The sequence below is a fragment of the Oryctolagus cuniculus genome, chromosome 12, assembly GCF_051225735.1.
Source record: "Oryctolagus cuniculus isolate XC-2025 breed Fujian yellow rabbit chromosome 12, ASM5122573v1, whole genome shotgun sequence".
In the NCBI taxonomy this organism is placed as follows: Eukaryota; Metazoa; Chordata; class Mammalia; order Lagomorpha; family Leporidae; genus Oryctolagus; species Oryctolagus cuniculus.
This window is the reverse complement of record NC_142878.1, coordinates 100,024,846-100,051,944: the sequence shown is the minus strand read 5'-3', so window position 1 is coordinate 100,051,944 and position 27,099 is coordinate 100,024,846. Positions and strand designations below refer to the sequence as shown.

At 54.5% G+C, this 27,099-nt stretch overlaps 1 protein-coding gene across 14 annotated transcripts; it reads right to left on the bottom strand.

Annotated features, from left to right (window-relative positions):
- Window positions 1–981: 981 nt before the first annotated feature.
- VPS33B (VPS33B late endosome and lysosome associated) lies at window positions 982–24,794 on the bottom strand. 14 transcript variants are annotated; one of them, XR_016218346.1, is made up of 24 exons: window positions 24,360–24,758; window positions 19,294–19,374; window positions 18,878–18,939; window positions 18,273–18,356; window positions 16,069–16,118; window positions 15,802–15,869; window positions 9,327–9,372; window positions 7,625–7,719; window positions 7,253–7,357; window positions 6,696–6,792; window positions 6,404–6,481; window positions 6,175–6,248; window positions 5,909–5,995; window positions 5,687–5,777; window positions 5,419–5,493; window positions 5,139–5,203; window positions 4,846–5,036; window positions 4,184–4,230; window positions 3,516–3,648; window positions 2,779–2,852; window positions 1,986–2,131; window positions 1,728–1,803; window positions 1,522–1,638; window positions 982–1,281 (listed from the first exon to the last, which is right to left on the bottom strand). XR_016218346.1 is itself a non-coding variant. In XM_089310722.1 (24 exons), the coding sequence occupies exons 1-24, from the start codon at window positions 24,453–24,455 to the stop codon at window positions 1,202–1,204; spliced, it is 1,938 nt and encodes a 645-aa protein (XP_089166848.1). In that variant the 5' UTR covers window positions 24,456–24,767; the 3' UTR covers window positions 982–1,201. The 14 variants fall into 14 exon arrangements, 8 of the variants coding, with proteins under 8 accessions (XP_089166848.1, XP_089166849.1, XP_002721534.1 ...); XR_016218345.1 differs by having other exon boundaries at window positions 1,986–2,087; XR_016218344.1 differs by having other exon boundaries at window positions 4,982–5,036.
- Window positions 24,795–27,099: the final 2,305 nt, after the last annotated feature.

Here is a 27,099-nt window from a genome sequence, read left to right as displayed (position 1 = left end):
TGGGCAGGTGAAAGTGTCAGTGAGAGGAACCGGGAGGAGGAGCAGGCGTAGGAGTGTGAAAGGGACGGCGGACTCCGACTGAGCTTTCTCAGGCAGGCTGACTGGGTGGCAGGCCCAGGCGCACAACACTAGTGAACTCCAGGAGTGAGAGGAAAGCCTGAGGCCTAGAAGTGGACGAGAGAGGACAGAGAGGGGACACAGCAACACCCGGGCAGGCGGAGACAAGGGGACAAAGCACTGTAGGACAGGGAATTTCATGAAGGCTGACTATGGGGGCCCAACGCTGCAGCACTGCGGGTAAAGCCACTGCCCGCGATGTTGGCATCCCACATAGGTGCCGGTTCAAGTCCCGGCTGCTTCACTTCCGGCACAGCTCCTGGCTAACGTGCCTGGAAAAGCGGCGGAAGATGGCTCAGGTGCGTGAGCTCCTGCCATCCCTGTGGAAGACCCAGAAGCAGCTCCTGGCTCCTGGCTTCAGTCTTGCCCTGGCCCTAGACATTGCAGGTATTTGGAGAGTGAACCAGCAGATGGAGGATCTCTCTGTCTCTCCCTCTCTCTCTGTAACTGTGCCTTTCAAATAAATAAAAATAAATATTGGAAAAAAAAAAAAAAAAAAAAAAAAACCTGACTAGGACTTGAAGAAAACAGGAATCAGGGCCGGTGCAGTGGTGCAGTGGGTTAATCCTCCACCTGCGGCGCCGGTATCCTATGTGGGATGTGCTTTGTACTTTCCATAAAGCATAACAGATCACAGTGTTTGGCACTGGAAGGGTGTCCACAGGCCAGCGAATCCACCTCCTGCACTGGATGGTGGAGGAACTAGCACAGGGCATTTTGGTGACTCTTCCAAGGAAGGACCCGGTCAGGCCCAGGGGGACCGCAGCGTCCAGGCCGTGAGGCACGTGGGGTCCCTGTGGACAGCCTACCGTACCTCGGCTAGTCAAGGCAGGAGTGCACGCCCGGAACCACAGGGATACCACGTTTGAGAGCAGAGGCTTTATTTACAGTGATATTCACACAGGATTTTGCAAAGGCTACCTCTGCCCCTCAGATCTTAGCAGCATGGGCTGTACACCCTGAACACAGGAGGAAGGTCCCGGGCGCAGGCCGGAAGCTCGGCGCTCCAAGTCCCCGGCGTGGCCGGGCTGGCCCACTCTGAGCAGGCGGCGGCAGCGAGCTGGGGAGCGTGTCCCCGGAGACTTCAGGCCTTCACCTCGCTCATGGCCTCCATAAGGCGGGCGCTGTTGGTGACTGCTGTCGTCAGGAAAATGAACCTGTACCCTGCGGAGGCAAGGCAGCGGCGGAGACTAGAAGCAGACCCCAGGCCCCCAGCGGGAGCCGGAGGAGAGCCCCAGTGCAGACAGACATCACACCCGGCTTCCAGTGCCACGACTTGCCAAGCGCCCTGCCGTGGCAGCCTGCTGCAAGGCCCCCAGAGGCCAGCAGCAAAGCTCCCTGGCCGGCGCACTCCAGCCCCAGACTGCAGGCAGGCCTGGTCTCCCCATCCCTGCCCCCTCTTACCTTTCTCTCTGCCCAGGAAGCGGAGGGCCGAGATCTCAGAGAACGTGCAGCCTCCTAAGAACACCACCAAGATGAGGCGCAGGGACTCGCTGGAAGCCTTGTCCTCCTTGGCCATGTCTGCGAGGAGCAGCCCACTCAGCTCCCGCAGACCTGCGGGCCAGGCCGCCCCTCGCCGCCGCCCGGCCCCGCTCGGCAGCGCCCCCTACCTGTGAAGGCACACTCGCTGCAGTTCAGCAGCCGCACCACCTCATCCAGGCCCTGCCAGCTTCGCCGCTCCAGCACCTGGGAAGATGGAGCCCTGGGCTCGAGTGTGCAGCCAGCAGCGGGCTCGGGGAGGCAAGCGTGGGCAGCAGCCAGCCTGCCACGTCCCCTGCCAGCTACTCAAGAAGGAAAATCTGGGATGGGCCAGGGACCAGGAAAAAGCAGAGGGTGAACGTGCACGGGCGAGGGCGGCGTGTCCTCACCAGCTCCACGATCCGGCAGCTCAGGGGCACGTAAGCTCCACTGAAGACGTACGCCATGTCCCGGGGCACCTTCAGGTCGTACTCGCCATCCACACGTGGGATCTGGTGGCCAAGGCACATTAGGAAGGCACGACTCAGCTCTGCTCCTTTAAAGGGTCAGATAAAATGGCACATCCCAACGAACAGGTCTTATCCCTACTAGAGCGAGAACCGGCAACAGCCCTGTGTAGGAGTCCACAACCATGACAGCTACTGTCCAGCCCCTGCGGTCCCCAAGAGGCCCTGCGGGACATGGGACACGGCCACCATCCAAGCAGCACCCAAGAGGATCCTCTGGCATCGGCAGGTGCTTGTTACGTGTTTGTTAAATGAATGGAATTTTATGCCTTGTCTCATTATTGAATTATTAAATCTCATACTTTAAGGTTATCCCAAAAAAGGACCTTCATTGCAAAATGAAACAAGCTGGGGGCACTGTGGTGCGGCAGGTTAAGCCGCTGCTTGGGAAGCCCACATCCCACATGCGTGGTTTGAGTCCTGGCTACTCTGCGCTTCTGATCCAGCTCCCCGCTGATGCGCCTGGGAAGACAGCAGATGATCACCCAAGGGCTTGGGCCCTGTCACCTACATGGGAGACCCAGAAGGAGTTCCTGGCTCTTGGCTTTGGCCTGGCCCAGCACTGGCTATTGCAGCCATTTAGGGAGTGAACCAGCCGACAGAAAATCTCTCTAAAAGGTTTTACAGTAACAAGGCATGAACCATGGCCTCCCCTATCCAGCCCCAGTCCACATACCAAATTCAGTTTTTTGCTGATGGCTCGGAAATTGCTCCTCTTTGCCAGAGAACTGAAGGCATCGGTAATCTTTCCTGGGAAAGAAACTGGCTTAGGTTCTGTCTAACGTCTATGAATTTAGGACACTGCCAGAGGCGACCCCATTCGGGACATGACAGGACCAACCACATCCAAAGAGCCCCCTTGACACCATTCACCTACCATTGCCTGGAACTGATCAAGACAAACCAGCCGACAAACCAGCCTTCCCCCACCCCAGCTACCCGCTAATGCAGGCTGCAAGCTGGCCCTCGTTTACTGGCCCAGTACGAGCTTTGGAGTCAAACAGACCTACGTGAGGGACCAGGAACAAGCTGCTTAATTTCTCTAAGCCTGGGAGCCAGCGTTGTGCGGTGGGTTAAGCCGCTGCCTGTGACGCCAGCACCCATACTGGAGTGCTGCTTCCAACCCAGGTTCCTGCCTTTCAAATAAATAAATCAGCCTTTGCTAAAAATTCTCCAAGCCTGAGTTTCCTCATCTGTAAAACAGGAATAAGGGAATTTGCCTCTTTAAAGATTAAAAGCGAAACTGTTACGTAAAGAAAGGACTCGGGGCGTCTAGGTGTTCAGTGTACGGGCACCGGCCTGGCTAGCAGAGGAGGGGGCGTGATGGCAGCATCGGAGGGCTCAGTCCTCTCTCCTCCCAGAGCATGCGCCTGTCGGCAGTGGGGGATGGGGTCACCTGTGCTGCGCGCTCACCGGCAGCCTTGTCGGTCACCAGCTTGCTCACTTTACTCTCCACGGCTGTGAGCGTGTCCCCTGGGGCCTGCTCTGTTAGGAGCCCAGCTCGCCGCAGATTGGAGAAGGTCAGCAGGTGCTCAGGGCCATAGCTCTAGAGGGAACAGAGCCCAGCTATTTAGTGAGTGGCCTCCAAGGGTCAAGCACAGCCACTACACGAGGCAAGGGCGGAAGTGCCACCCGGGGTCTGCCTGAAGGGGCTCCCAGCTTGTGGTGGGAAGGATTTTCACGACACCAAGAAACAGGAGGCTAAACAACCCGACACCAAGCACAGGAGGCTAAAAAGCAGCCCAGCGCTGTGGCTGTACGGGGGGTGGAGGGCTTCCTGGAGGAAGGCACATTTCACAGGGACCAAGAAGGAAAGCCGAATGAATGCGCTGAAATGAGGGAGGGCCCCAGGGGAAGGAACCCGTCCCTGGGTTCAACAGACAACTGTGGACATTCTCTCGGCACTGGCTGCCTGCCGCGAGAGGAGCTAGGGCACACGGGCTGGGCAGAGCGGGGCTCTAAGAGGGAGGCCACAGTGCAGGCAGGACAGTGATGAGGCCGTGACTTCTTCCAACTCTTCCAAGACTGCCCAGTGACCGCCCTCCACCACGTTCCTTCCGCAGTACACCTCCAGGCCTTACCTGCAGATACTGTGTTTTCAGAGACCGGTAATCCTTGGGGATCAAACCTAAGGGCGAGGACAGAGAGACAGGTGTATAAAGAGGAGGCCACCTGGGCGGGGGCCCTGAAATGCGCAGCGCAGAGAATCCCGCACCTGACCCCTCGGTCAGCAGGCGGCCGAGGAAGGCACGCTGGAGCTCCTGCAAACCATGCGGAAGAAGGGACCTCTCACGCGTTTCCTGCTGGCTAAAGAGCAGTTCTACTGGAAACTGCTTTGCAGCTGCGGCCACACAGGAAGTGTTAGATGAGTTCCCACGCGTGCGTTTTCCTCCGCAGAGGTGGGAACTGGGCTTCCGACTACAACAAAGGAAACTTAAGCGAACGACGCACTCCCTGGGAGGAACGCAGGCTCTAAGGAGAGTCACCCGCTGGAAGCTGGAGCAGTAAACCAGCCGCCACGGCAGGCTGCCAAGTCTGTCGTTAGGAAGCGAGCTGCCGTGGCTCTAGGAAGCCCTTGATCATGAAAGCTTGTTGAAGGCGGGCCGTGGACGGGGTGAGGGGGACATGGCACTCAGCTGACACCTCGCATCCTGGGGTGGCCTCTACATGCTCCTGCTTAGGGTGGGGCAAGAAATCACCCTATGGCCCCGTGAGGGTTCACCCAAAACAAAAGCTGCTTAACTTTACAGGAAGAAGAGTCCCGAAATGACGGGGCAACATTCTGTTTGCTGAGATACTTGTCTTTGGAAATTACGTCCTCCGTCCCCAAGGCACAGGGTCTCAACCTGGCACCGTCAGCTCCGGTCTTTGGGGCTCACCGTTCTCGGTGATGGACAAGAGGCACATGAGGCGCAGGCTTTCTATAGGTGACACCTGCGGAGGAAGAACAGTCCAGAACTGAGGTTTCAAAACACACACCCCTCTGTCCCTTCTGCTGCAGGCCGCCGCTCCCCGCCCCCCGCCCCGGCCGCTCACCTGCCGGTCTATGTGTTCTTCGATGTAGCTGGTGCCCTCCCGGATGTTGAACCCCTCCAGCAGTGCTGGGAATCGTCAGAGGAGAGCCTGATGTCATCGTGCTAACACGCACCTCTCTCCCCACCTTTCCCCAACCCTGGGGTGGGCCCAGGGGCCCCACGACTTCTGGCATCAGCCAGCACTGCACAGAGCCAGTGTTGGCAGGAAAGGGCCAGACAGGGTCCTGTTGGGGTGGGGAGCCGAGGGGCTGGGGCCTGAGCCAGCAGGCTGCTGCAGGTACCGTGCTCCGTCTTGATCAGCTCCTGGAAGTCCTGCTTGGTTTTCTTCTTCATGATCGACTCACAGGCCCCAATGTCTGCGGGTAAGACCGAAAGGGAGCTGACTGTCCCTGGTTCTAGACAGAAGCCCACAAGAATAAGACCTCCCGCATCAGACCCGATGCCACCGCCACTCGCCAGATGAGCGAGAAGGGTCCCCCACAGCCGAAGGGGCGGGAAGAAGCTGCAGGGTCGCTTCCCCAGAGGCCCCCAGCCCCAGCGGGAACCTACGGAGACTCAGCAGGCGGTGCTCCTGCTTCAGCCCCTTGAGCTCGCGGGACACGAAATTCTTCATCTGCTTAATGTCCATCCCGCGCCGGCGCTGTGGGAGACGCCCCTAGGGTCAACTCCTGGGACCCCAGGCATGAGAAACCACCCGCCCTCTGCTGCCGCCCACTCTGAGACACGCTGGCCCAGGGTCAGAAGGGGAGCCACTGAGGCTTGGAGCCTCACATCATACTGGGCCTGCAGGTTCCGGGCCTTCTGGCTCAGGAAGCCAAAGACATTGGAGAAGTGCTCGTTACGGATCTCACTGAACACCTGTGCGGGGAACAAGACAGGTGCGCTTACGAGGTCAGAACCATAACCTGCTCCTTCCCACCTCATCAGCATGGCGACGATGGCACAGGCCAGACGTGCAGGATCAACAGGTCCACGTCCAGGGCCTACTCTGTGCCCAGGGGACGCTCGCCTTCCCAGAGCCGGGGCCCAGTCCGCACCTTGTCCTCAGCATTGAGCAACACCTTCAGGCTCTTGTCCGAGGATGTGACTTCAGGGCCAAAGTCGACACTCCCTTTGAGGACGGAGGGAAGGGCATCGGGGTCACCAACAAGGCCTTCTCCTACCCTGGCAGAATGCCAGCAAAGATCTCCCCAAGGACTAGGAAGCAGCCGTGCCCTCAGTCCCCCGACAAGCCCTACCCAGCGTGCACCTTGCCACGGCACTCACCACATTTGATGCGGAAGGTGTCGTCCACCAGGCCCTCGTAAACCACTTGGGAGCAAAGCGCCGTGACAAAGTCCACGTCTGAAACCAACATCCTGACCGTGAAGGCACAGGCTGGCTGGCCTTCCACCCGGCTTGCTCTAGATCAGCTCAGCTACTTTCCAAAGGACCCGAGCCACATTCCTCATCAACACTGGGATTCACAGCCCTGACTTCAGGATCCTAACTTTGCACCACGAGGCCCATGTTCCCGAGCCTTCCAGGGAAAGATGAGAGGAGTGCTGGCCCAATTTACCTCTGTCCAGCAGAAATATATGCCCAATTTCTGGCCTTCGGCCCTTGGTTTCACCATCTTCTTCCTCTTCCAGTTGCCTCCATAATTCATAGGACATCTGCCAGGGCCCAAGACATTCTCAATCTTGTGTGCTGGTCCCGGCTGCAGCCCCACACCTACAGAAGCCAACCGCTCCCATATCGATACTTCTCACCCCTGGGAGGGGAGGCAACTGTGAGCAATACGAACCTGTTCTACCCACCCCAAACCAGTGAGGGAGGAAGAAGCCAACATCAGGTACCGACATACTTCCAGCCCACTGGGCCCCACGTGTGTCCCCATCCCTTGACACCAGGATTCAAAGGCCCTGTCCCCACGAAAAGGAGACTTGGGAATGTTGCACAGGAGGCCCTGGCCCTTTCTGCTGGCTACAGAGCGCTCCTCCCTGAGCGACTCTTCTGGAACAACTGAAGGGAAGTGAAGAATGAGCACCCTATCCCAGCTGCCCCTGGGTGATCACAGGCCGATTCAGAGCAGGGGGACAGGCTACTGGGCAACAGTGCGGCTGGCGCTCTTACCTTGGCACACCGGCCAATGCCATAGCAGTTGGGAAAGGGCCCATAGAGGGTGCTGAGAAGATGCAAAGCCTGAGCCACGGTGTTGATCCAGCGCTGGTCTCCTTCCTGCAGGGATGGGGATCAACCTGAGGTGCCTAAGCTGGAGAGGCGGCAGCCCCAGACACCTGGAAGGGAACTGCAGAATGTGGGGAAACCCGGCCCGGCCCACTGTGGCCCCGAAGGGGCTCATGGAGATGAACCTGTAGTCTTCAGTCCCCAAACCACTATCATTTGTGACCGTGTGTTGCACAGAGGTTAATTAGTATTTCTAGCCCACTGGACCCCCCGTTTGTCCCTAACCCTTGATACCAAGATACACAGACCCTCATTTACCAGGAAGTAGTCCCTGAAAAATTCTGGCAGCTCCATGCTCAGCAGATCCACATCAAGAGGCAGCAAAGAGAAGGCCCATTCATCACAGCTCACATCTGTGGGGACAAAGCATCAGCCGCCCCGCGGGAGGCTGTGAGCTCCCCATCAAGAGGCAAGGAGTGCCAGGATCAGGCAACAGACACGCGAGCGCCTGCCACCGCCGGCGCCGCATCTGCCACGGGAGACTCAAGGAAGGGCAGAACACAGTCCCTGCGCACAGTCTGGTGATGAAAGCAGGCACGCACACAGCAGCCTGTGACGCAATGTAGCGCGTGCTGTGCGTGGTGCTGCAGTGCTGGCCAACGGCTGACAATCTAACAGGCCACCTAAGGTAGGACCACGCACGCTGGGGGCCCGGGGTGAGCCAAGTGCACACGCTCCCATCGTCGGCAGCTTATCATCTAGTTTGGGAGACAAACTGTGACACAAACTCCTTCCCCTCCCCCCCCCCCCAGGCAGAGTTAGACAGAGAGAGACAGAGAGAAAGGTCTTCCTTCCGTTGGTTCACCCCCCCAAATGGCTGCTACGGCTGGCGCGCCGTGCGATCCGAAGCCAGGAGCCGGGTGCTTCTTCCTGGTCTCCCATGCGGGTGCAGGGCCCAAGCACCTGGGCCATCCTCCACTGCCTTCCTGGGCCACAGCAGAGAGCTAGACTGGAAGAGGAGCAACCGGGACAGAATCTGGCGCCCCAACAGGGACTAGAACCCAGGGTGCTGGAGCCGCAGGAGGAGGATTAGCCAAGTGAGCCGCGGTGCCAGCCTGACACAAACTCCTTGATTACAGCTGTGCTCCAAAGAGGTAAAACAGCACACACGAGGCACAAGTGTTAGAGGAAGTGAACCACATCTAGGGGTATGGAAGAGACTTCCCTCAAAAGTGACAATTAAGCTTAGAATGTGAGTTAAGATTTGGGGAGGCAAAATGTTGTAGGGTGGAGAGGATTCCAGACCGCAGGGAAAGCGTGTGCCGTCCCGGTGGTGGGAGGCCAGCGTGTCAGGGCAAAGGACCAGCACCCGGCGAGGCTACAGAGACAGGGGGTCCAACTGTGCATGGCACGGGAGGCCCTGCTAATGGTTCTGGGCTCTCTGCCGAGCCACGCCAGGGTGCCATGGTCTGGTTGGGGTGTCCTGGAGAATAGGGTAGGGACTGTGCAGAAAGTTCACGGCAAATGCTGAGATGGAGGCAGGCGTGTGGCGCAGAGGTGACCCCACTGGGGATGCTCGCATCTCACATCAGAGGGCCCCTGGGTTTGAGACCCAGCTCTGCTCCCAGCTCCAGGAGGCAGCAGGTGGGTCCCTGCCACACACAAGGGAGACCTGGCTTCAGCCTGGCTCAGCCCTGGCTGTTGCAAGCATTTGAGGAGTGAACTGGCAGACAGACGATTCTCAGTCTCTTTGCCTTTCAATAAATAAATGAATAAAATAAAATGCAAGTTAGGGAAAAGACTATGCACAGATGCAAAGACTGTCTGCACCAAAACAAACTTCGCTTCCCACTTTCCCATGAACTTCCTGCAGGGAGGGGAGGCCCAACCGCCCCAGCAGGAGCCTTGGAGGGCGAGAACGGAGCATCCCTTTCAGCCCTCCTATGACTCCTGTCGGAGCCACGGGTACCGGCTCCGCCGTTCTCCCCTCTCCCTTCCACTCACGTTCATCTCCTCTCACCTCCATAGATCCCCTCTTCCTCCAACACCATCTCACACGCGTAAAACTGAAAGAGAAAAGGACGCTGATGAGCAGCCATCGGCTTCTTCATTCTTCCCGTGCCGCCGGAGCTGCCCCACAGCCACTGACACAGACAGCACAGCGTTACTGAACGCGGCCAGTGAGACTGCAGTCCAGAAAGGACCACCGCAGGCCCCACACCCACACTCCTTTGCATGCGTTTTACGCACACACTAAGGCAATTGCTTTTTGATCTCTCGGAGGGACGGGAAGAGCCTTGCACAGGAGGAGGGTGAAGTGTTGCAGGCAGAGGAGGGAGGAACGGCCTGACGGTGCCCTGAAATCACGGAGGAGAGGCAAAAGGGAACAAGCAGTGGAGGGCAGAGACTGAGCTGTTTGGGCCTCTGGAGACACTGAGAGGTGGAGGGACAGAGCACTTTAAAAAGTGTACAGGGGCTGGGGTACATTTGGCCTGGCGGTAACAGTGCTTGTGTCCCACCTCCCAGTGCCCGAGTTCAATCCCTGACTCTGGCTCCTGCCTCCAGCTTCCTGCTAATGCAGGCCTGGGAAGCAGCGGTGACGGCTCAAGTGACGGGGTTCCTGCCACCCACATGGGAGACCTGCATTGAGTTCAGGCTCCCCGGGGCTCTGGCCTCAGCCCGGCCTAGGGCCTTGCAGGCATTTGGTAAGTGAAAAGGCAGGTAAGAGCTCCCTCTGCCTCTCAAATACATTAATTATTTCATTTCTAAAAAATCCAAAGTTTGTGGAAAATGGAATTAAAAGACAAATGCACTACGGTGCCAAAATGTTTGAAATTCATGCTTAGTTTTTTCATGATGTGCATTTTCCGTGGACTTTTAAAAATTTTTTATTTATTCATTTGAGAGGCAGAGAGAAGAGTCCCTATCCACTAGTTCATTCCCCATATGGCTCCAATGACAGGGGCTAGGTTGGGGCTAAAAGCAGGAACCAGGAACACAACCCAGGGCTCTCCCATGAGTAGCAGGGACCCAATCACTCAAGCAATCATCACTGCCTCCCCGCGGCACATTAGGAGGAAGCTGGAGTCAGAGCCACACTTAATTAATTAATTAATTAATTTTAAAGATTTGTTTATTTGAAAGTCAGAGTTACACAGAGAGAGGAGAGGCAGAGAGAGAGGTCTTCCATCTGATGGTTCACTCCCCAATTAGCTGCAACGGCCAGAACTGTGCCAATCCGAAGCCAGGAGCCAGGAGCTTCTTCCGGGTCTCCCATGCAGGTGCAGGGGCCCAAGTACTCGGGCCATCTTCCACTGCCTTCCCAGGCCACAGCAGAGAGCTGGATCAGAAATGGAGCAGCTGGATCTTGAACCGGCGCCCATATGGGATGCCGGCACTTCAGGCAAGGGTATTAACCCGCTGCGCCACAGCACCAACCCCCAGAGCCATACTTAAAATTGAACCCAGCCGCTCCAGTATAGGAAGATAACACCCTCCCTCTGTGAACTTTTTTTTTTTTTTTTTTAAGATTTATTTCTTGGGGCCGGCGTTGTGGTGCAGCAGGTGAAGCCGCGGCCTGCAGTATTGGCATCCCATATGGGCACCGGTTCTAGTCCCAGCTGTTCCACTTCCAATTCAGCTCTCTGCTATGGCCTGGGAAGGCAGTAGAAGATGGCCCAAATCCTTGGGCCCCTGCACCCATGTGGGAGACCTGGAGGAAGCTCCTCATTCCTAGCTCCGGATCGGTGCAACTCCAGCTGTTGCGGCCAACTGGGGAGTGAACCAGCAGATGGAAGACTTGTCTCTCTCTCTCCTTCTCTCTCTCTGTAACCCTGACTTTGAAATAAATAAATAAATCTTTAAAAAATATATTTATTTCATTATTTGAAAGGCAGTTACGGAGAAAGAGAAGGAGAGACAGAAAGAAAATGAAAAACAAGATCTTCCATTCACTGGTTTACTCTCCAAATGGCCACGACAGCAGGGCTGGGCCAGGCCAAGGCCAAGAGCCTGGAATTCCATGCAGGTCTCTCAAGTGAGTGGCAAGGGCCCAAGCACACAGGCCATCTTCTGCTGCATTTCCCAAGCACATGAGTAGGGAGCTGGATTGGAAGTAGAGCAGCCAGGACTGGAACCAGCCTCTATATGGGATGCTGGCACTGCGGGCAGGGGCTTAACCCATAAGGCCAGCCCTTCCGTGAACTTTTTGAAGATCCTGTGAATGGCCTTGGGAGTCAATGACCCATCACAAAACGCAGATACAGAGGGCAAGGCCTGGCAGAGAGGACTGAGAAGGAATGCTCAGATAGGCCACAGCAGAAGACAGAACCAGGCAGGGGAGAGAAGACTGCCAAAGAAGAATGGGAACCGTGCCACACGCCAGCCGGAGAACTCAAGTCAGGTGAGCACTAAGGAGACACCACTGGGTTCAAGCAGGGATCTTAGGGAGACTAGAGGAAGCAGTCATTGTACACAGGAGTCTGGCCATGAAGGAAGGGTGAACCTAAGCGGAGAGAGAGGAAGGCAGAGTGTGTTTAAAAGGGGGTAGACAAGGGTGAAGACAGACGCAGACAAAGCAAGACAGTGGCAGGGCCAGAGCTGTGGCGTAGCTTGTAAAGCCACCTTCTGCAGCACTGGCATCCCACGTGGGCGCCAGTTCAAGTCCCGGCTGCTCCAGTCTCAATCCAGCTCCCTGCTAACATGCCTGAGAAAGCAGAAGATGGCCCAAGTACTTGTGCCCCTGAATCCATGTGGGAGACCTGGAAGAAGCTTCTGGCTCCTTGCTTCAGACTGGCCCAGCTCTGGCTGCTGCAGCCTTCTGGGGAGTGAACCAGTGGATGGAAGATATCTTCCAGTCTCCCATGCGGAGGCAGGGGCTCAAGCACTTGGGCCATCCACTCTGCTTTCCTAGGCCATTAGCAGAGAGCTGGATCAGAAGAGGAGCAACCAGGACACAAACCGGCACCCATATGGGATGCCGGAGTGGCAGGCAGAGGCTTAGCCTACTACCCTGCCATAGTTCCAGCCCAGGGTCTACTTTCAGCTATTGTTTCTATTTCCTCTAGAATTTTTTTTGAAAAGTTGAAGAGGGGGCTGGCGCCGTGGCTCACTTGGCTAATCTTCTGCCTGCAGTGCCGGCATCCCATATGGGCGCTGGGTTCTAGTCCCGGTTGCTCCTCTTCCAGTCCAGCTCTCTGCTGTGGCCCAGGAAGGCAGTGGAGGAAGGCCCAAGTGCTTGGGCCCTGCACCCACGTGGAAGACCAGGAAGAACCACCTGGCTCCTGGCTTTGGATTGGCACAGCTCCAACCGTAGTGGCCATTTGGTGGGTGAACCAATGGAAGGAAGACCTTTCTCTCTGTCTCTCCCTCTCACTGTCTGTAACTCTCTCTCTCAAATAAATAAATTAAAAAATCTTAAAAAAAAAAAAAAAGTTGAAGAGGAATAAATCTCTCTCAGCTGTACTTCCTTTTTTTTTTTTTTTTAAAGATTTATTTATTTATTTATTTGAAAGGCAGAGAGAGAGAGAGAGAGAGAGAGAGGCAGGTCTTCCATTTGCTGGTTCACTCCTCAAATGGCTGCAATTGCTGGAGCTGTCCTGATCCAAAGCCAGGAGCCCAGAGCCTCCTACAGGTCTGCCACATGGGTGCAGGGACCCAAGGACTTGGGCCATCTTCTACTGCTTTCCCAGGCCATAGCAGAGAGCTGGATCGGAAGTGGAGCAGCCAGGACTCAAACTCCCGCCCATACAGGATGCTGGCACCACAGGCGGCGGCTTTACCGCTATGCCACAGCGCCGGCCCCTCATCTCCACTTTCTGTGCGCTCTAGTGTGACACACATTATAGGCCTACAGCTGGCAACACAAAGCCCTGGATACCCTCCTTCCGATCTCAGACTGAGGACACCTATGACGCACCCAGCTGCTGTGGAGGTGGCGGGGAGCTTCGTGGAATCAAGAAAAGGAGTCGGGACGGTTAAGATGCTGCCTGAGATACCCACGATTCACATCAGGGTGCTGGACTGAAAGCCAGCTCTACCCTCCAACCAGCTTCCTGTAACGTGCACCCTGGGAGGCGGTGCCTCAGGGATGGAGAACGTATAGCTTGTGGGAAGGACAAGGCTCACAAAATCATCAGGCCTGGCCCTCCCAAGGCAACCCCGGGCGGGACTTGAAATTCAACAAATCTAGAGCCATCTAACTTTTAAGGTAATAATTTTGCATGGCCTGTGAGTGATGATTTCTAAGAAAGGACCATGGTGTATTTCCATAAAGGACTTGGCTTAGCCTTAGCGCAGCCACGACACTAGGCCTCAGCAGCACGTGGACAGAGCTGCAAACACCCTGCAGGGGTCAACTGCTGGGCTTGCTTTGCCAGCACTGTTCTACTTGTTATCTTTGCAACCTGCAGCAATTCTGTGACCTGTGACCACAGGACGCAGTGGGGGGAGGGCGGGGACCTCTGCGAGGCGGGGACAGAAGGAGCTCAGTGTCTGAGGGCGGCACCCGCTCCTACAGGCTGCTCCCCTCTCTGGAGATCGGACAATAAACGCCTCACTTTCTGCTTCCTTCATGTTTCTGAGTCCATCCTCTGGCGAGTAGGTGGTCTCAGGGGGGCTTATTTCCCTCAGTTATAAATATCCAAATGGCCTTTGGCAGAAAAATGGTTCCGCACCCCAGCAGTAGGCAAAGCCTCCGCCTGCGGCACCAGCATCCCTTATGAGTACCAGTTCATGTCCTGCTGCTCCTCTTCCCATCCAGCTCTCTGCTGTGGCCTGGGAAGGCCGTGGAAGATGGCCCAAGTGCTTGGGCCCCTGCATCCACGTGGGAGACCCAGATGGAGTTCCAGGCTCCTGGCTTTGGCCTGGCCCAGCATTTGCAGCCATTTGGGGAATGAACAAATGGATGGAGAATCTTTCTGTCTCTTCCTCTCTGTAACTCTGCCTTTCAAATAAATAAATAATTTTTTTTTAATGTCATAAAATTAGGGCTTTATGTTAGGATGCAGTGTTACGGTAAAGAATGTTAACCTTCAAACAAGTAGAAGTAAAAGAAATGGCGACACTGGGACGGGTCTGCATCCTGGGCCGGGGAGGGGCCTATGCTAAGTCCCTGTGTGGGCGTGAGGGGGAGGGGCCTATGCTAAGTCCCTGCGTGGGAGTGAGCTTCAGTTCTCTCAGGTGCTCCAGGGCTGGTGCAGCATCTGGTCTCAAAGCTGCTTCCCTGCATAAGAAAAGGCCTCCCCCATAAATATGCATACTCATTAGGCACCAGTGAAAAGTTTTTAAAAATAAAAAAGGCTTGTCCAGTGTGTGGTGGTGTGGCTTCAGGAACCCAGGGCCCGTCCAGCCACACGTCTGGAGGGTCACATAGGGATGGGCATGAGTTACGGTTTGTTCCATCTGCTATTGAGGGAATACAGGGAGAGTCACAGATCAGCAGTACCATCGGACACCAAGCCCAGACAGGGATTTGTGTTAGCACGGGTGCACAGCAGGTTCCACTTCCAAAGTGTGACGCTTTTCATTTACAGAGAGCTGCGGCCAACACCGTGGTGTGGAGGGTGAAGCCACCACCTATGGTGCCAGCATCCCACATGGGCACTGGTTTGAGCCTTGGCTGCTCCACTTCCGATCCAGCTCCCAGTTAATGTGCCTGGATAAAGCAGCAGAGGATGGATGGCCCAAGTCATTGGGCCCCTGCACCCATGTGGGAGACCTAGAAGAAGCTCCTGGCTCCTGGCTTCAAACAGGCCCAGCCCTGGCCATTGCAGCCACCTGGTAAGTGAACCAGCAGATAGAAGATCTCTCTCTCTCTCTCTCTGTAACTTTGCCTTTCAAGTAAATAAATAAATCTTTAAAAAGAAAGAAAGGAAGGAAGGAAGGAAGGAAGGAAGGAAGGGAGGGAGGGAGGGAGGGAGGGAGGGAGGGAGGGAGGGAGGGAGGGAGGGAGGGAGGGAGGGAGGAAGGAAGGAAGAAAGAAGGAAGGAAAGAAGGAAAGAAAGAAACCTATATAGAGGCTACTTTGCGCAGTCCCACAGTGCATTATTTGGGACAGTTTGACAAGACTCTGCTAAACAATGCTGTTCCCAGCAGGCTAGAGTGCCACTTGCGATGCGGTCACACCATACACCAGAGTCCCGGATGCTCTGCTTCTGATGCAGCTCCTGAGGCAGCCATGATGGCCCAAGAACTTGGGTTCCTGCCACCCACACAGGAGACCCAGATGTTTAGGGTTCTTGGTTTCAGTCTGGCCCAGGCATTTGAGAGTGAGCCACCAGATAGGCAATCTCCCCCCGCCCACACACCCCTGTGTCCCTCTCTCTCTCACTCTTTCAAATAAATGAATAAATCTTTGAGAAAAGAAAGAGAAGTCATCAGCAGGCTCGTGGTTCGGTCACCATAATTTGCTTTGAGGGAGACAGCACTCCCGGCCCCTGACCCTGCCCAGGCCCAGGCCTGTCCCTGACACTGCATGCCACGGGATCTAAGCTCACCTTCTGAGGGCTGAAGATCACCTTGTACTTCCGAGTTCGGCCAGCCACTTTGTCAGCATTGACAAGGTCTACAGAGAGAAGGAGCAGAGCCTTAGAAGCCAGGGCCACCTGTTGCACAGGAAGAGGGACGCCACCTCCCTCTGAAAGTGCTATGGCCACCCCGAGACTCTCTTCTCATTCAAGGGAGCTTCCACCAAGCCCTCCGATCCTGCCCTCCGTCGCCCCAGGTCTGCCACACAGCGACGCGTGCTGCAGCAGTGCACTCACTGGCAATGTATCGCATGTTCCTGATGCGGGGTCTCACCAAGAAGCACAACCTACGGGAGAGGAAGAAAAAAAACGATGAGGAAAAACCATGAAGTGGTGACGGGAGCTTAGAAGACACTAAAGCAGTATCAGCTCTTCCACCATGTGCCTTTCTAGATGGGGCCTACAGCCCTCACCCCAGCCACAGCGAGGCCAGCCACCTCGGCCTGCCACGACCAAGCACAGAGACACGTCCCACTACAACAGGTGGGCCGTGCAGAGCTGGGACACTGACTGGCTCCACAGTGCAGCCGGGAATTCCTGTTCTCAAAAATCTGCAATTCAGTGGGCAGAAGATGTATATATGTATGCAGTATATTAATATTCAAGTGCTAGGGCCGGCGCCGCGGCTCACTAGGCTAATCTTCCGCCTAGCGGCGCCGGCACACCGGGTTCTAGTCCCGGTCGGGGCGCCGGATTCTGTCCCGGTTGCCCCTCTTCCAGGCCAGCTCTCTGCTGTGGCCCGGGAGTGCAGTGGAGGATGGCCCAAGTGCTTGGGCCCTGCACCCCATGGGAGACCAGGAAAAGCACCTGGCTCCTGGCTCCTGCCATCGGATCAGCGCGGTGCACCGGCCGCAGCGCGCTGGCTGCAGCGGCCATTGGAGGGTGAACCAACGGCAAAGGAAGACCTTTCTCTCTGTCTCTCTCTCTCACTGTCCACTCTGCCTGTCAAAAAAAAAAAAAAATATATATATATATATATATATATATATATATATTCAAGTGCTAAAAAAATACAAGAAAGTAGAAGAAAATAATGCTTTTCACACCAGGGTCCATGGATGGCTGTTCTACATGTACAGGATACTTTTTTCTTCTAAGAGAGGATAAAAATTACTTCCATTTGAGAAGCATTAAGGAAAAAAAAAAAGAGAGAGGAGTTTGATACCAGCATCCTATACTGGAGCACCAGTTCAAGTCCTGGCTACTCTGTTTGCAGTCCACTCCTTGCTAACGCACCCAGGAAAGCAGTGAATGACAATCCAAGTGCTTGGGTCTCTGCCATCCATATGGAAGACTGGATGGAGTTCCTGACTCCTGGCTTCAGCCTGACCCAGCCCTAGCTGTTGCAGCCATTTGGAGAGTGAACCAGCAGATGAAAAATCGCTCACTCTTTCTCTGTCTCAACCTCTCTCTATATATACATATATCACTCTATGTTTCAAATAAATAAATCCCGGCCAGCACCGCGGCTCACTAGGCTAAACCTCCGTCTGCAGCGCCGGCACACCGGGTTCTAGTCCCAGTCAGAGCGCCAGATTCTGTTCCGGTTGCTCCTCTTCCAGGCCAGCTCTCTGCTGTGGCCAGGGAGTGCAGAGGAGGATGGCCCAAGTGCTTGGGCCCTGCACCCACATGGGAGACCAGGATAAGCACCTGGCTCCAGGCTTCCGATCAGCGCGGTGCACTGGTCGCAGCACACCAGCCGCAGCGGCCATTGGATACTGGCATCCCATACAAGTGCCAGTTTGAGGCCTGGCTGTTCCACTTCCGATCCAACTCCCTGCTACTGCACCTGGAAGATGGCCCAAGTGCTCAGGCCCCTGCAACCTCATGGGAGACCAGGATGGAATTTGGCCTAGACCAACTCTGCCGCTGCAGCCATCTGAGGAGTGAACCAGTGGAAGGAAGATCTGTCTCTCCCCCTCTCTCTCTGCCTCCCCTGCCTTTCAAATAAATAAATAAATCTTTAAAAGAAAAGAAAACACAACAGGGAGTGCTGACTACATGACTACATGCCCAGTAAGCAGGACACATACAAAATGCCACGGAAACCCAGAGGAAGAGGGAAGCAGCTGTCGCAAGAGCAACAAATCACAGGGGGCGGAGCTGGGCTCTGAAGGGCAGGAAGATTTTTTTTCAACTTTTAATAAATTTTTTATTTTAGAGGCAGAGATACAGAGAAAGACAGACACAGAGAGCTCCTACCTACTGGTTCACTCCCCAAAGGCCGCAACAGCTGGAGCTGGGCTGGGGCCAAGCTGGGAGTCAGGAAGTCGATCCAGGTCTCCCACACGAGTGGCAGGAGCCCAGTTACTTGAACCATCACTGCTGCCTCCTAGAGTCTGCACTAGCAGGAAGCCGGAGTCCGGATCCAGAGCTGGGAGGGCAACCCAGGCGCTCCAATGTAGGACACGAGCCTCTGAGCCAGCATCTTGACAGCTTACCCAAACGCCCTCACCAGGACAGGAATTCTCTGCAGAAGCACCGAGGGCAGGAAGGAGAGGCAGAGGGACTGTGCCTGCATGGAGCTGGGACGGTGTGGAAGCACATGTCAACACCTGAACCCTATAGTCCTTTGTGCTCTACGAACACGTTTCAGGCAGGTTTAGTAAGATTAGAAATACACATTTTGTTCATTTTTTAAGTGAATGAATAACATTTTAAACTTAAAAAAAAAAAAAACAAGAGGACACCAGAGACAGGCTGGAAAGGCAGTGTGTGACCCCACACTGGTGAAGGCCTCAGGGTCTGCGACGAGCGATTTGGGCTGTGTGCGGTACCGGGAAACCTTGAAGGTTCCAGAGAAGCAGCAGTGAGAATCATTTTGAAAGCCAGATCCATCTGGTTATAGACAATCACACGGATGAGACGGGGAGCTGGCAAGGAGTGGAGAAACTGCAGAGAGGCGGCCCCAGTGGGAGGCTAACGCCACGTCCTCGGCATGAAACTGCAAAAGCCCCGGAAGCGAAGCGTGCCACACCCACACGCCGCGTGCCAGGTCCCTGCAGGACCCATGCGCCCGGGGAGAGACAGACCGGCAGACACTCACTGTTCACTGGAGCTGAGGGCTGGCTTGTTCTCCACCTTGTACAGCTTGTCCACTTCGTGTTGCTACAGGGAATCCAACAAGACAACGGACGTAAGAGCACTTGAAATGCGCAGAAGCGTAACACAAGACAGCTGACTTCTTAGGAGCCTCCTATTTATTTATGCGGCTTCTAGAACCAAACTGCTCCCCCCCCCCCGCCCCCGACAGCTAACCCACTGAACCTTTCTCCCACCAGGTTTGCAGGAAAACCAAAGGTAAAACAATGGAAACACCAGCATCAATCTACCCCCCCCCCGGGGAGCTGCCCTGTATTTACCCCACAAGGGGAGGCTCGCTTCTGACACCCTACTGTTCATCGAGAGACAAACAGCTCAAAGACAAAAGGGGCCCGATCGCCCTTGGGAAAGGCACGGTACCTTCAGGATGGACACGTTGGCAATTCGATCCAAAGGGCTCATGAGATCTGCCTCGATGAACAAATCTTTTTTTCCAGGAAGCTGGAAGGGGGTACGGCGGTCACTCACGGGTCCCGCGGCCTCCCACTCCCATCGCACAGAAGCACAGTCCCGGAGTCGGAGGGCTGCCAGACGCCACCAGACCTCACCTGCTGTCTGTGTCCACAGATTACAGTTCTCTGTGTACTCGCCTGCTTCGCCTTCTCACGTTCTGTACCAGCAGGAAGACACTAACTCCTCCTCATTCAACCCTCCTGCCCGCCCGTGACCTTGATCTGCACCTTGGTTCCTCTGCCCCACTGCCTCCTCCTCCACTCTGCTTCCCAACAAGCCCCTCTCCTGCCGCACAACGCCAAACACGGCGAAAGCCTACCCTGCATCCTACAACCCTCTCGACTGCTAAGTGTCTTTCCAAATAGCACTTTCCTCCTGATTATAAAACAACACACGTTCAATACAGAAAACTGAGAAGACCCAGGTCCGGATTAACCCTACCAACACCTTAATCACTCACTCCCCAAGCTCTGCCACCTGATTCCTGCACCATCACTCCTGATGGCGCCCTCTCAAGTGTCCAGAGGAAGGAGAGGGCACAGCTGGTGTCAGGGAGGGGGAAGGTGTCAGAAACTGCCTCTCAACCAGGCCTTGACAAATGGGTAAGGTGTTGACAGAGACATAAAGGAGACTCCAAACAGTTCATGGAAAATGGAATCTAAAGACACATTTATTTTGGTACAAAAGTTTTGTTTGAGGGATTGGTGCTGTGGCATAGTGGGTAATGCAGCCGTCTGCAGTGTCAGCATCCCATGTGGGTGCCGGTTTGAGTCCTAGCTGCTCCACTTCCGATCCAGTGCTCTGCTATGGCCTGGGAAAGCAGTGGATGGAAGACCTCTCTGTGTCTCTCCTCTCTCTGTGTAACTCTAACTTTCAAATAAATATATAATTAAAAAAAAAAAAGTCTTGCTTGAAATCCATGCATAAGTTGTTTTTTTTTTTTTTCATAATACAAACTTTCCACAAACTTGTCAAAGAACCTTCACACTGAGGGTGACCGAGCAACGGTCAGGGCGCAGCACAGGCTGGGCAGCAACAGAAGAACAAGGGCTTCCGGGGGAGGGCAGTGGCTCTCTGCCAGGAGCAGCTGTGACCCCAGGGGACATCGGCAACCTTCAGGAATGTTTTTGGTTGTCTGACTCAGTCTAGGGGGTGTCATTGGCCTTTAATGGGTAGAAGCCAGGAATGTTGCAAACATCCTGCAATGGCCAGGATAGGACCCCCAGATAAAGAATTATCCAGGGGGCTGGCGCTGTGGTGTAATGGGTTAACACCCTGGCCTTGAAGCGACAGCATCCCATATGGGTGCCGGTTCAAGTCCTGGCTGCTCCACTTCCAATCCAGCTCTCTGCTATGGCCTGGGAAAGCAGTAGAAGATGGCCCAAGTCCTTGGACCCCTGCACGCATGTGGGAGACCCGGAAGAAGCTCCTGGCTTCTGGCTTTGGATTGGCACAGCTCCAGCCGTTGCGGCCAGTTGGGGAGTGAACCATCGGATGGAAGACCTCTCTCTCTCTGCCTCTCCTCTCTCTGTGTAACTCTGACTTTCAAATAAATAAATAAAAATCTTAAAAAAAAAAAAAAAAAAAGAATTATCCAGTCCAAAATGTCAACAGTGCCAAAGCTGAGAAACCCTAAAGTGAGGCTGAGTCAATTAGAAGAGGTAATTTGGGGAGTCAGTGCAACAGTCCACGCAGCCCCAGCACGTGGCAATGGTGAAGACCTGATTCAGGTGTGGTGGTGTGGTCAGAAATAGGTGAGAGGTAAATGGAACACGGAATATATTTATGGATAGAATATGGAATACACATGGAATACACGTCTTCAAACACTTGAGAGACAGTAAAAGTGTTAACAGTACTTGTAACTGACAGTAGGGTTACTGGTGACTTTTCCTTTGCATTTTCCTTGGTCTTCAACATTTCCCGTAATGTACAGTGTCACTTTACAATCACCACCAAAAACATCACGCATAAGGAAGTACCACGGGACTTCACTGGGTGAAGATGAGACACAGATGACGCCGACGTCTATTTTCCTCAATTTGGAGAGTGAGTTCCATCCATTGGCTCATTCCCCAAATGCCCACAACAGGCAGCCAGGAAGCCAGGAACTCCAGCCTGGCCTCCTATGTGGGTGACAGGAATCCGATTACTTGAGCTATCACTATGGCCTCCCAGGGCCTGCATGAGCAGGGAGCCAGAACTGGGATGGGGATCAGGAGTAGGAACCTGAGTCACGAATTGACCCAGGGGCTCCAATATGGGATGAAGTTTTTTTTTTTTTCTTTGAAAGGCAAAGTTAGACAGAGATTTTCCCTCTGCTGGTTCAAATGCCCACACCAGCCAGGGTTGGGATAAGCTGTAGCCAGGAGCTGGGAACTCAACCTGGGTCACCCACATGGGAGGCAGAGACCCAGGTACCTGAGTCGTCACTGCTGCCTCCCAGGGTGATGCAGCGTATACACCAGTGTCCTACGCACTAGGCCAGATGCCCGCCCCATGCTGACGGGTTAAGCCTGCACAGCAGTGCTCACTAACAAGAATCAAAGAGCACTCAGTGTGGAGAATGCTACTGTACAGAGATGCCCTCTGGCCATGCCGAGTCACCCCATCGTCTCCTCTGCCTCACCTAAAGTCCCCTTGCAAGCTTCAAGTCTTGGTCTCTTCTGCTCTCTTTCTTTCAAGATTTTATTTATTTATTTGAGAGGTAGAGTTACTGGTAGAGAGAGTCTTCCATCCACAGGTTCACTCCCCAAATGGCCACAATGGCCAGAGCTGGGCTGATCTGAAGCCAGGAACCAGGAGCTTCTTTCGGGTCTCCCACACAGGTGCCAGGGCTAAGGCCTTGGGCCACCTTCTACTGCTTTCCCAGGCCGTAACAGAGAGCTGGATCAGAAAAGCAGCAGCTGGGACACGAACCGGTGCCCATACGGGATGCCACTGCTGGAGGCAGAAGCTTAGCCTCCTTTGCCACAGCACTGGCCCCTTCCACTCTTTCTTCTTCTTCTTCTCTTTTTTTTTTAAATATTTATTTAAAGACAGCATTACAGAGAGAGGTTGAGCCAGAGAGAGAGAGAGAGAGGTCTTCCATCCGCTGGTTCATTCCCCAAATGGCTGCAACGGTGAGAGCTGAGCTGTTCCGAAGCCAGGTTCCAGGAGATTCTTCTGGGGTCTCCCACATGGGTGCAGGGGCCCAAGGAGTTGGGCCAATTTACACTGCTTTCCCAGGCCACAGCATGGAGCTGGATTGGAAGAGGAGCTGCCAGGACTTGAACTCGTGTCCATTTGAGACGCCGGTGCTGCAGGCTGGGGCTTAAACCTGCTGCACCACAGTGCCGGCCCTTCCACTCTGTTTCATGAAGATCTCACGGTAAACTAGTGGGTTTAATGAAACTGCATCTCTTTTCAACTCCTCAGACTTGTTGAGTGTCTTTATATGCAAATCACTGCATTAGCACTGGATAGAGCATTTATAAGAGAAATATATCTGTAGCACATGCAAGGGAAATAACACAGTCCCAGAGCCTCTGAGGTTCTGCGATGTCCCCCACCTCTGCCTCTTCATCCCAGCCCACGGGATGGAACTGTCGCTCCACATTTCTACCTGCTTCATGTTCCGAGCTCCACCTCCTACTGGCATTTTACCTTCACCGTAGCCAATCCAAATCAGTCACTGTCCCCCACCTAATTTTTTTCATTTCCATTCAATGTTCAGACACAAATACTCATTGCGTACATGGCACGTGCTTGCTCAGAGCCAGGTGCTCACTGGGAGTACACACAGTGTGGAACAAAGCAGACAAGCGCCCTAGTCCTTGAGCACTTTCCAATCTAATGGGAAACATGGAAGTAAGCAAACATCTGAATAATTCAACAAGTAATCTGTCACACTCACAGTGCCAGCACTCTCTTCCTAATCGCAGAGCTTAAACAACCCTGACGTAGGTAGGTTTGCACCTCTTTCAACCTTCACCACCAATCCATGAGCCCGAGTCCTCCTTCACGAGGACTTGACAATCCATCACTTCCCTTCATCCCAATGCCACCAAGTTCGTGTGGGGCTTTGCGACCCCAGCCTGATCCAGGGTCCTAACCGGCCTCCTGTTGTCCACTGACCCCCACCTCGCACATCCCTATCAGAGTCCATCAAGCCGGGCTCTTGTGGGGCAGCAGTCCCGTGCGGCACTGCCAGTCTTGAGCCCTGGCTACGCGGCCTGAGATCCGACTCTGTGTCGGTGCCCGCGGGGAGGCAGCGGCTGAGGACAGACGCACCTAGGCCCCCGCCACCCACGCGGGAGTTCTGGATGGAGTTTCTGGCCGCTGGCTTCAGCCTGGCCCAGACCCAGCTGTTTCAGCCATTTGGGCAACTGATCCAGCGGATAACAGACCTCCCGTTCTGTCTCGTCTTTTCTCTCTGATGCTTTGCCTTTCAAATAAATAAATCTTTAAAAAAGAATCATCATCATGGACTACTTCATGCCACAATGGGTTGCCTGGTGCCCACCGTGTAAATTCTGCAAGCCCTTGTCCTCTACATACCTTGCCCCTCCCTGGGTGTTCAGCGAGGCTCCCCCAGTCCATCTGAACGAAGCATGCTCTCCAGCAACTAGAATCCCCCGCACTCTCCCCAGCTAGAGCTGACCGCTCTGACTCCTAGGGTCCCGAGCCCTCACTCAGTTGCCGCCTGATCCCTTGTGGTGATGTGTGTTTCCTACGGCTCCCACTGCAGGGTAAGATCCCTAATGGCGAAGACGTCCTTGCCCAGTGATGAGTGAGGTGTGCTGCCACCCTTGCCATCACGGAGAACGTGATGTTCAGTAACTCAGGCACAGCTCCAAGCAGCTCTTACTACCCTCCGAGCTCCGCGGAAGCGCTAAGGGCCACACCGAGGCCAAGAACAACATCAAAGGGCATGCATCCGGGGGGTGCCAAACTATTAATTCAGTAAAGGCGCCAGGCGCGGGGGCACAGACCTGCTCCAGGAGGTAGATGAGTTGGTCTCGGGCCAGCCTCTTGAGCATGGAGAAGTCAGGCAGCTCAGGGGCGTCCGGCCGATGGGGAAAGGCCATGGCAGCGGCCACCTGGGCTGCCCTTCCTACTGAGACGGCGGTCAGAGACACAGCCCAGGGAAGAGCAGGGTGGCTACCCACAGGCCCGACGTGCACGCCCTCTGCCCAAGCACTCCAGGAAGGAATGGCCACCTCCCGGGCTCACAGCCGCAGCCTCGGGGACCCTCGTCTCAGACCTGCAGCCACAGTGTCCCGCCCGGATGCACTCTGCAGGTAGCAGGGTTCAGTCTGTGCGCCTGCAGCCCGCGGCGTGCGGGGACAACCCCGCCTCCCGCCGGAGACAGGCGACTTCCTGGATCTCCCGGAAGTCCCTTTGACGGACTCAGCGCTGGGCATGCCGGGAAGGGGACGGCGTGCCGAAAGGTACATTCGAAAAAGCGGAGGCACTAACGGACTCTTCCATCGAGTTCCTGGCCGCAGGAAATTTTCCTAGGATGAAGTGATTATACTCGAGATAATTTTTTAAGGCTCCTGGCTCCCTAAAGCTGGGCCCTTGCTCGGTTTTCAACAACTCCGTAGAATGGGCGAAACCGACGCAGTCTGGAAGGTGCCGATCGCTGAGGTCTTCGCTGTCAATCAAACTGAGCCGCGGGCCGGGGATCTCTGGCTTCAGAGACGGGGACGGAGGAGGAAGCTTACTCCCGCCGGCTGCGTGGCCCTCTGAAGTGGGAGCTTTGACTCGTCAATGCCCATTGTGGGAAAATGGAGAGACTGCAGCAGACTCAATAAAAACAAGCCAGCTGGGAAGCTAGGGAAACTAACCTGGGGCGAAATGATTTTCAGAGAAGTGATCGCCTTAGGGATGGGGACTGAGAAGTAAATATAGGGTAATGGCAGACCCGTACCTATCTTGATAAAAAAGAAAGCTGATGGGGCCGCCGCTGTGGCGTGGCAGGTAAAGCCTCCGCCTGCAGTCCCGGCTGCTCCACTTCCGATCCAGCTCTCTGCTATGGCCTGGGAAAGCAGTGGAAGATGGCCCAAGTCCTTGGGCCCCTGCACCCGCGTGTGAGACCCAGAAGAAGCTCCTGGCTGCTGGCTTAGGATCAGCACAGCTCTGGCCATTGCGGCCAATTGGAGAGTGAACCAGCGGATAGAGGATCTCTCTCTCTCTCTCTCTCTTTCTCTCTGCCTCTTCTCTGTGTAACCTTTCAAATAAATAAATAAATCTAAAAAAAAAAAAAAAAAAAGGCTTATGAAGACAGGCGGGGAGCAGCCTGGCAATGCCTGAACTGCTCGGTCACACCATCACACGGGTGTGGGCGGAGCACCAGCCCCTAGGGCCGCCTTTAAGACATCACAGAAATGAAGTCAGCTGTAATCTAAGATACAAGAAATCACTCATCCTCCCCAAAAAGTAAGTGGCAAGGGGAAAATGTGCAGGGCAAACCACTTGAGAGTAAAAGATGCTCAGGGGACATTGCAACAAGATGTAACGTTGCAGTGTGTGAGCCCAAAGAAACCAAGTGTAAAAGTAGCTTCCGGAACAAGGAGAGCCCACGGTCAGGCTATCAGCTGGTGTTAAGGAGCTACCAAAACTTTCCAGGTCTAAAAATGGTTTGTATGTTGATATTAAAAAGGAAAATAAGAGGCCGGTGCTATGGTGTAGCAGGTAAAGCCACCACCTGCTTTGCTCCTGGCTTCGGTTTGCAGCCATCTGGGGAGTGAACCAGCAGATGGAAGAGCTCTCTCTCTGCCTCTCAAAAAGTTAAATAAATCTAAAAAAAAAAAAAAAAAAAAAAGACTCCTTATCTCTTGGAAGTACATACTTACACAGATGAAATAATACGGTATCTGGGATTGCTCTAAAATTACCTAGAGAGAGTAGGGCAAGTATATGGGTAATAAATGAAAAGATGGACCATTTTTTTAATATTTCAATTTGATAATTATTATTATTTTTCTGACAGGCAGAGTGGACAGTGAGAGAGAAAGACAGAGGAGAAAGGTCTTCCTTCCATTGGTTCACCCCCCACTGGCCGCTGCGGCCGGCGCACCGCGCTGATCCGAAGGCAGGAGCCAGGTGCTTCTCCTGGTCTCCCATGGGGTGCAGGGCCCTCCACTGCACTCCCTGGCCACAGCAGAGAGCTGGCCTGGAAGAGGAGCAACTGGGACAGAATCTGGTGCTCCGACCGAGACTAGAACCCGCGGTGCCGGTGCCTCAGAGGATTAGCCTATTGAGCCGTGGTGCCGGCCAATAATTATTTTTTAAAGATTTATTTATTTGAATGTCAGAGTTACACAAAATGACAGAGAGATCTTCCATCCTCTCATTCACTCTCCGGACCTGCGCTGATCCTAAGTCAGGAGCCAGGAGCTTCTTCCTGGTCTCCCATGCAGGTACAGGGGCCCAAGCATTTGGGCCGTCTTCTACTGCTTTCCTAGGCCACAGCAGAGAGCTGGACTGGAATAGAGCAGCGAGGACTCGAACTGGTGCCCACATGGGATGCTGGCACTGCAGAGGGCAGCTTTACCCACTACGGCACAGCACCGGCCCCAAGGAGAACCACTTGTTGAAGCTGGGTGATGGGTACACAGTTCAGTGCACCATAACATTCTACTTTTGTGTTTGAAAAGTTCTATGCTACAAGGTTCAACAAAAAGCAAACCTTCTCCTCTCACAATGGGCTTCAAAGATTCACCTAGG

Bases quoted from the DNA above. Each gene is read 5' to 3' on its own strand.
- VPS33B (XM_089310722.1), bottom strand. From the start codon at position 24,455: ATGGCCTTTCCCCATCGGCCGGACGCCCCTGAGCTGCCTGACTTCTCC. The intron at 18,940-19,293 runs GTACCGTGCCTT...GATTCCCTGTAG, and splicing joins CCAACGTGTCCATCCTGAAG to CAACACGAAGTGGACAAGCT. The intron at 7,720-9,326 runs GTGAGAGGAGAT...TTGTCCCCACAG, and splicing joins GGAAGAGGGGATCTATGGAG to ATGTGAGCTGTGATGAATGG.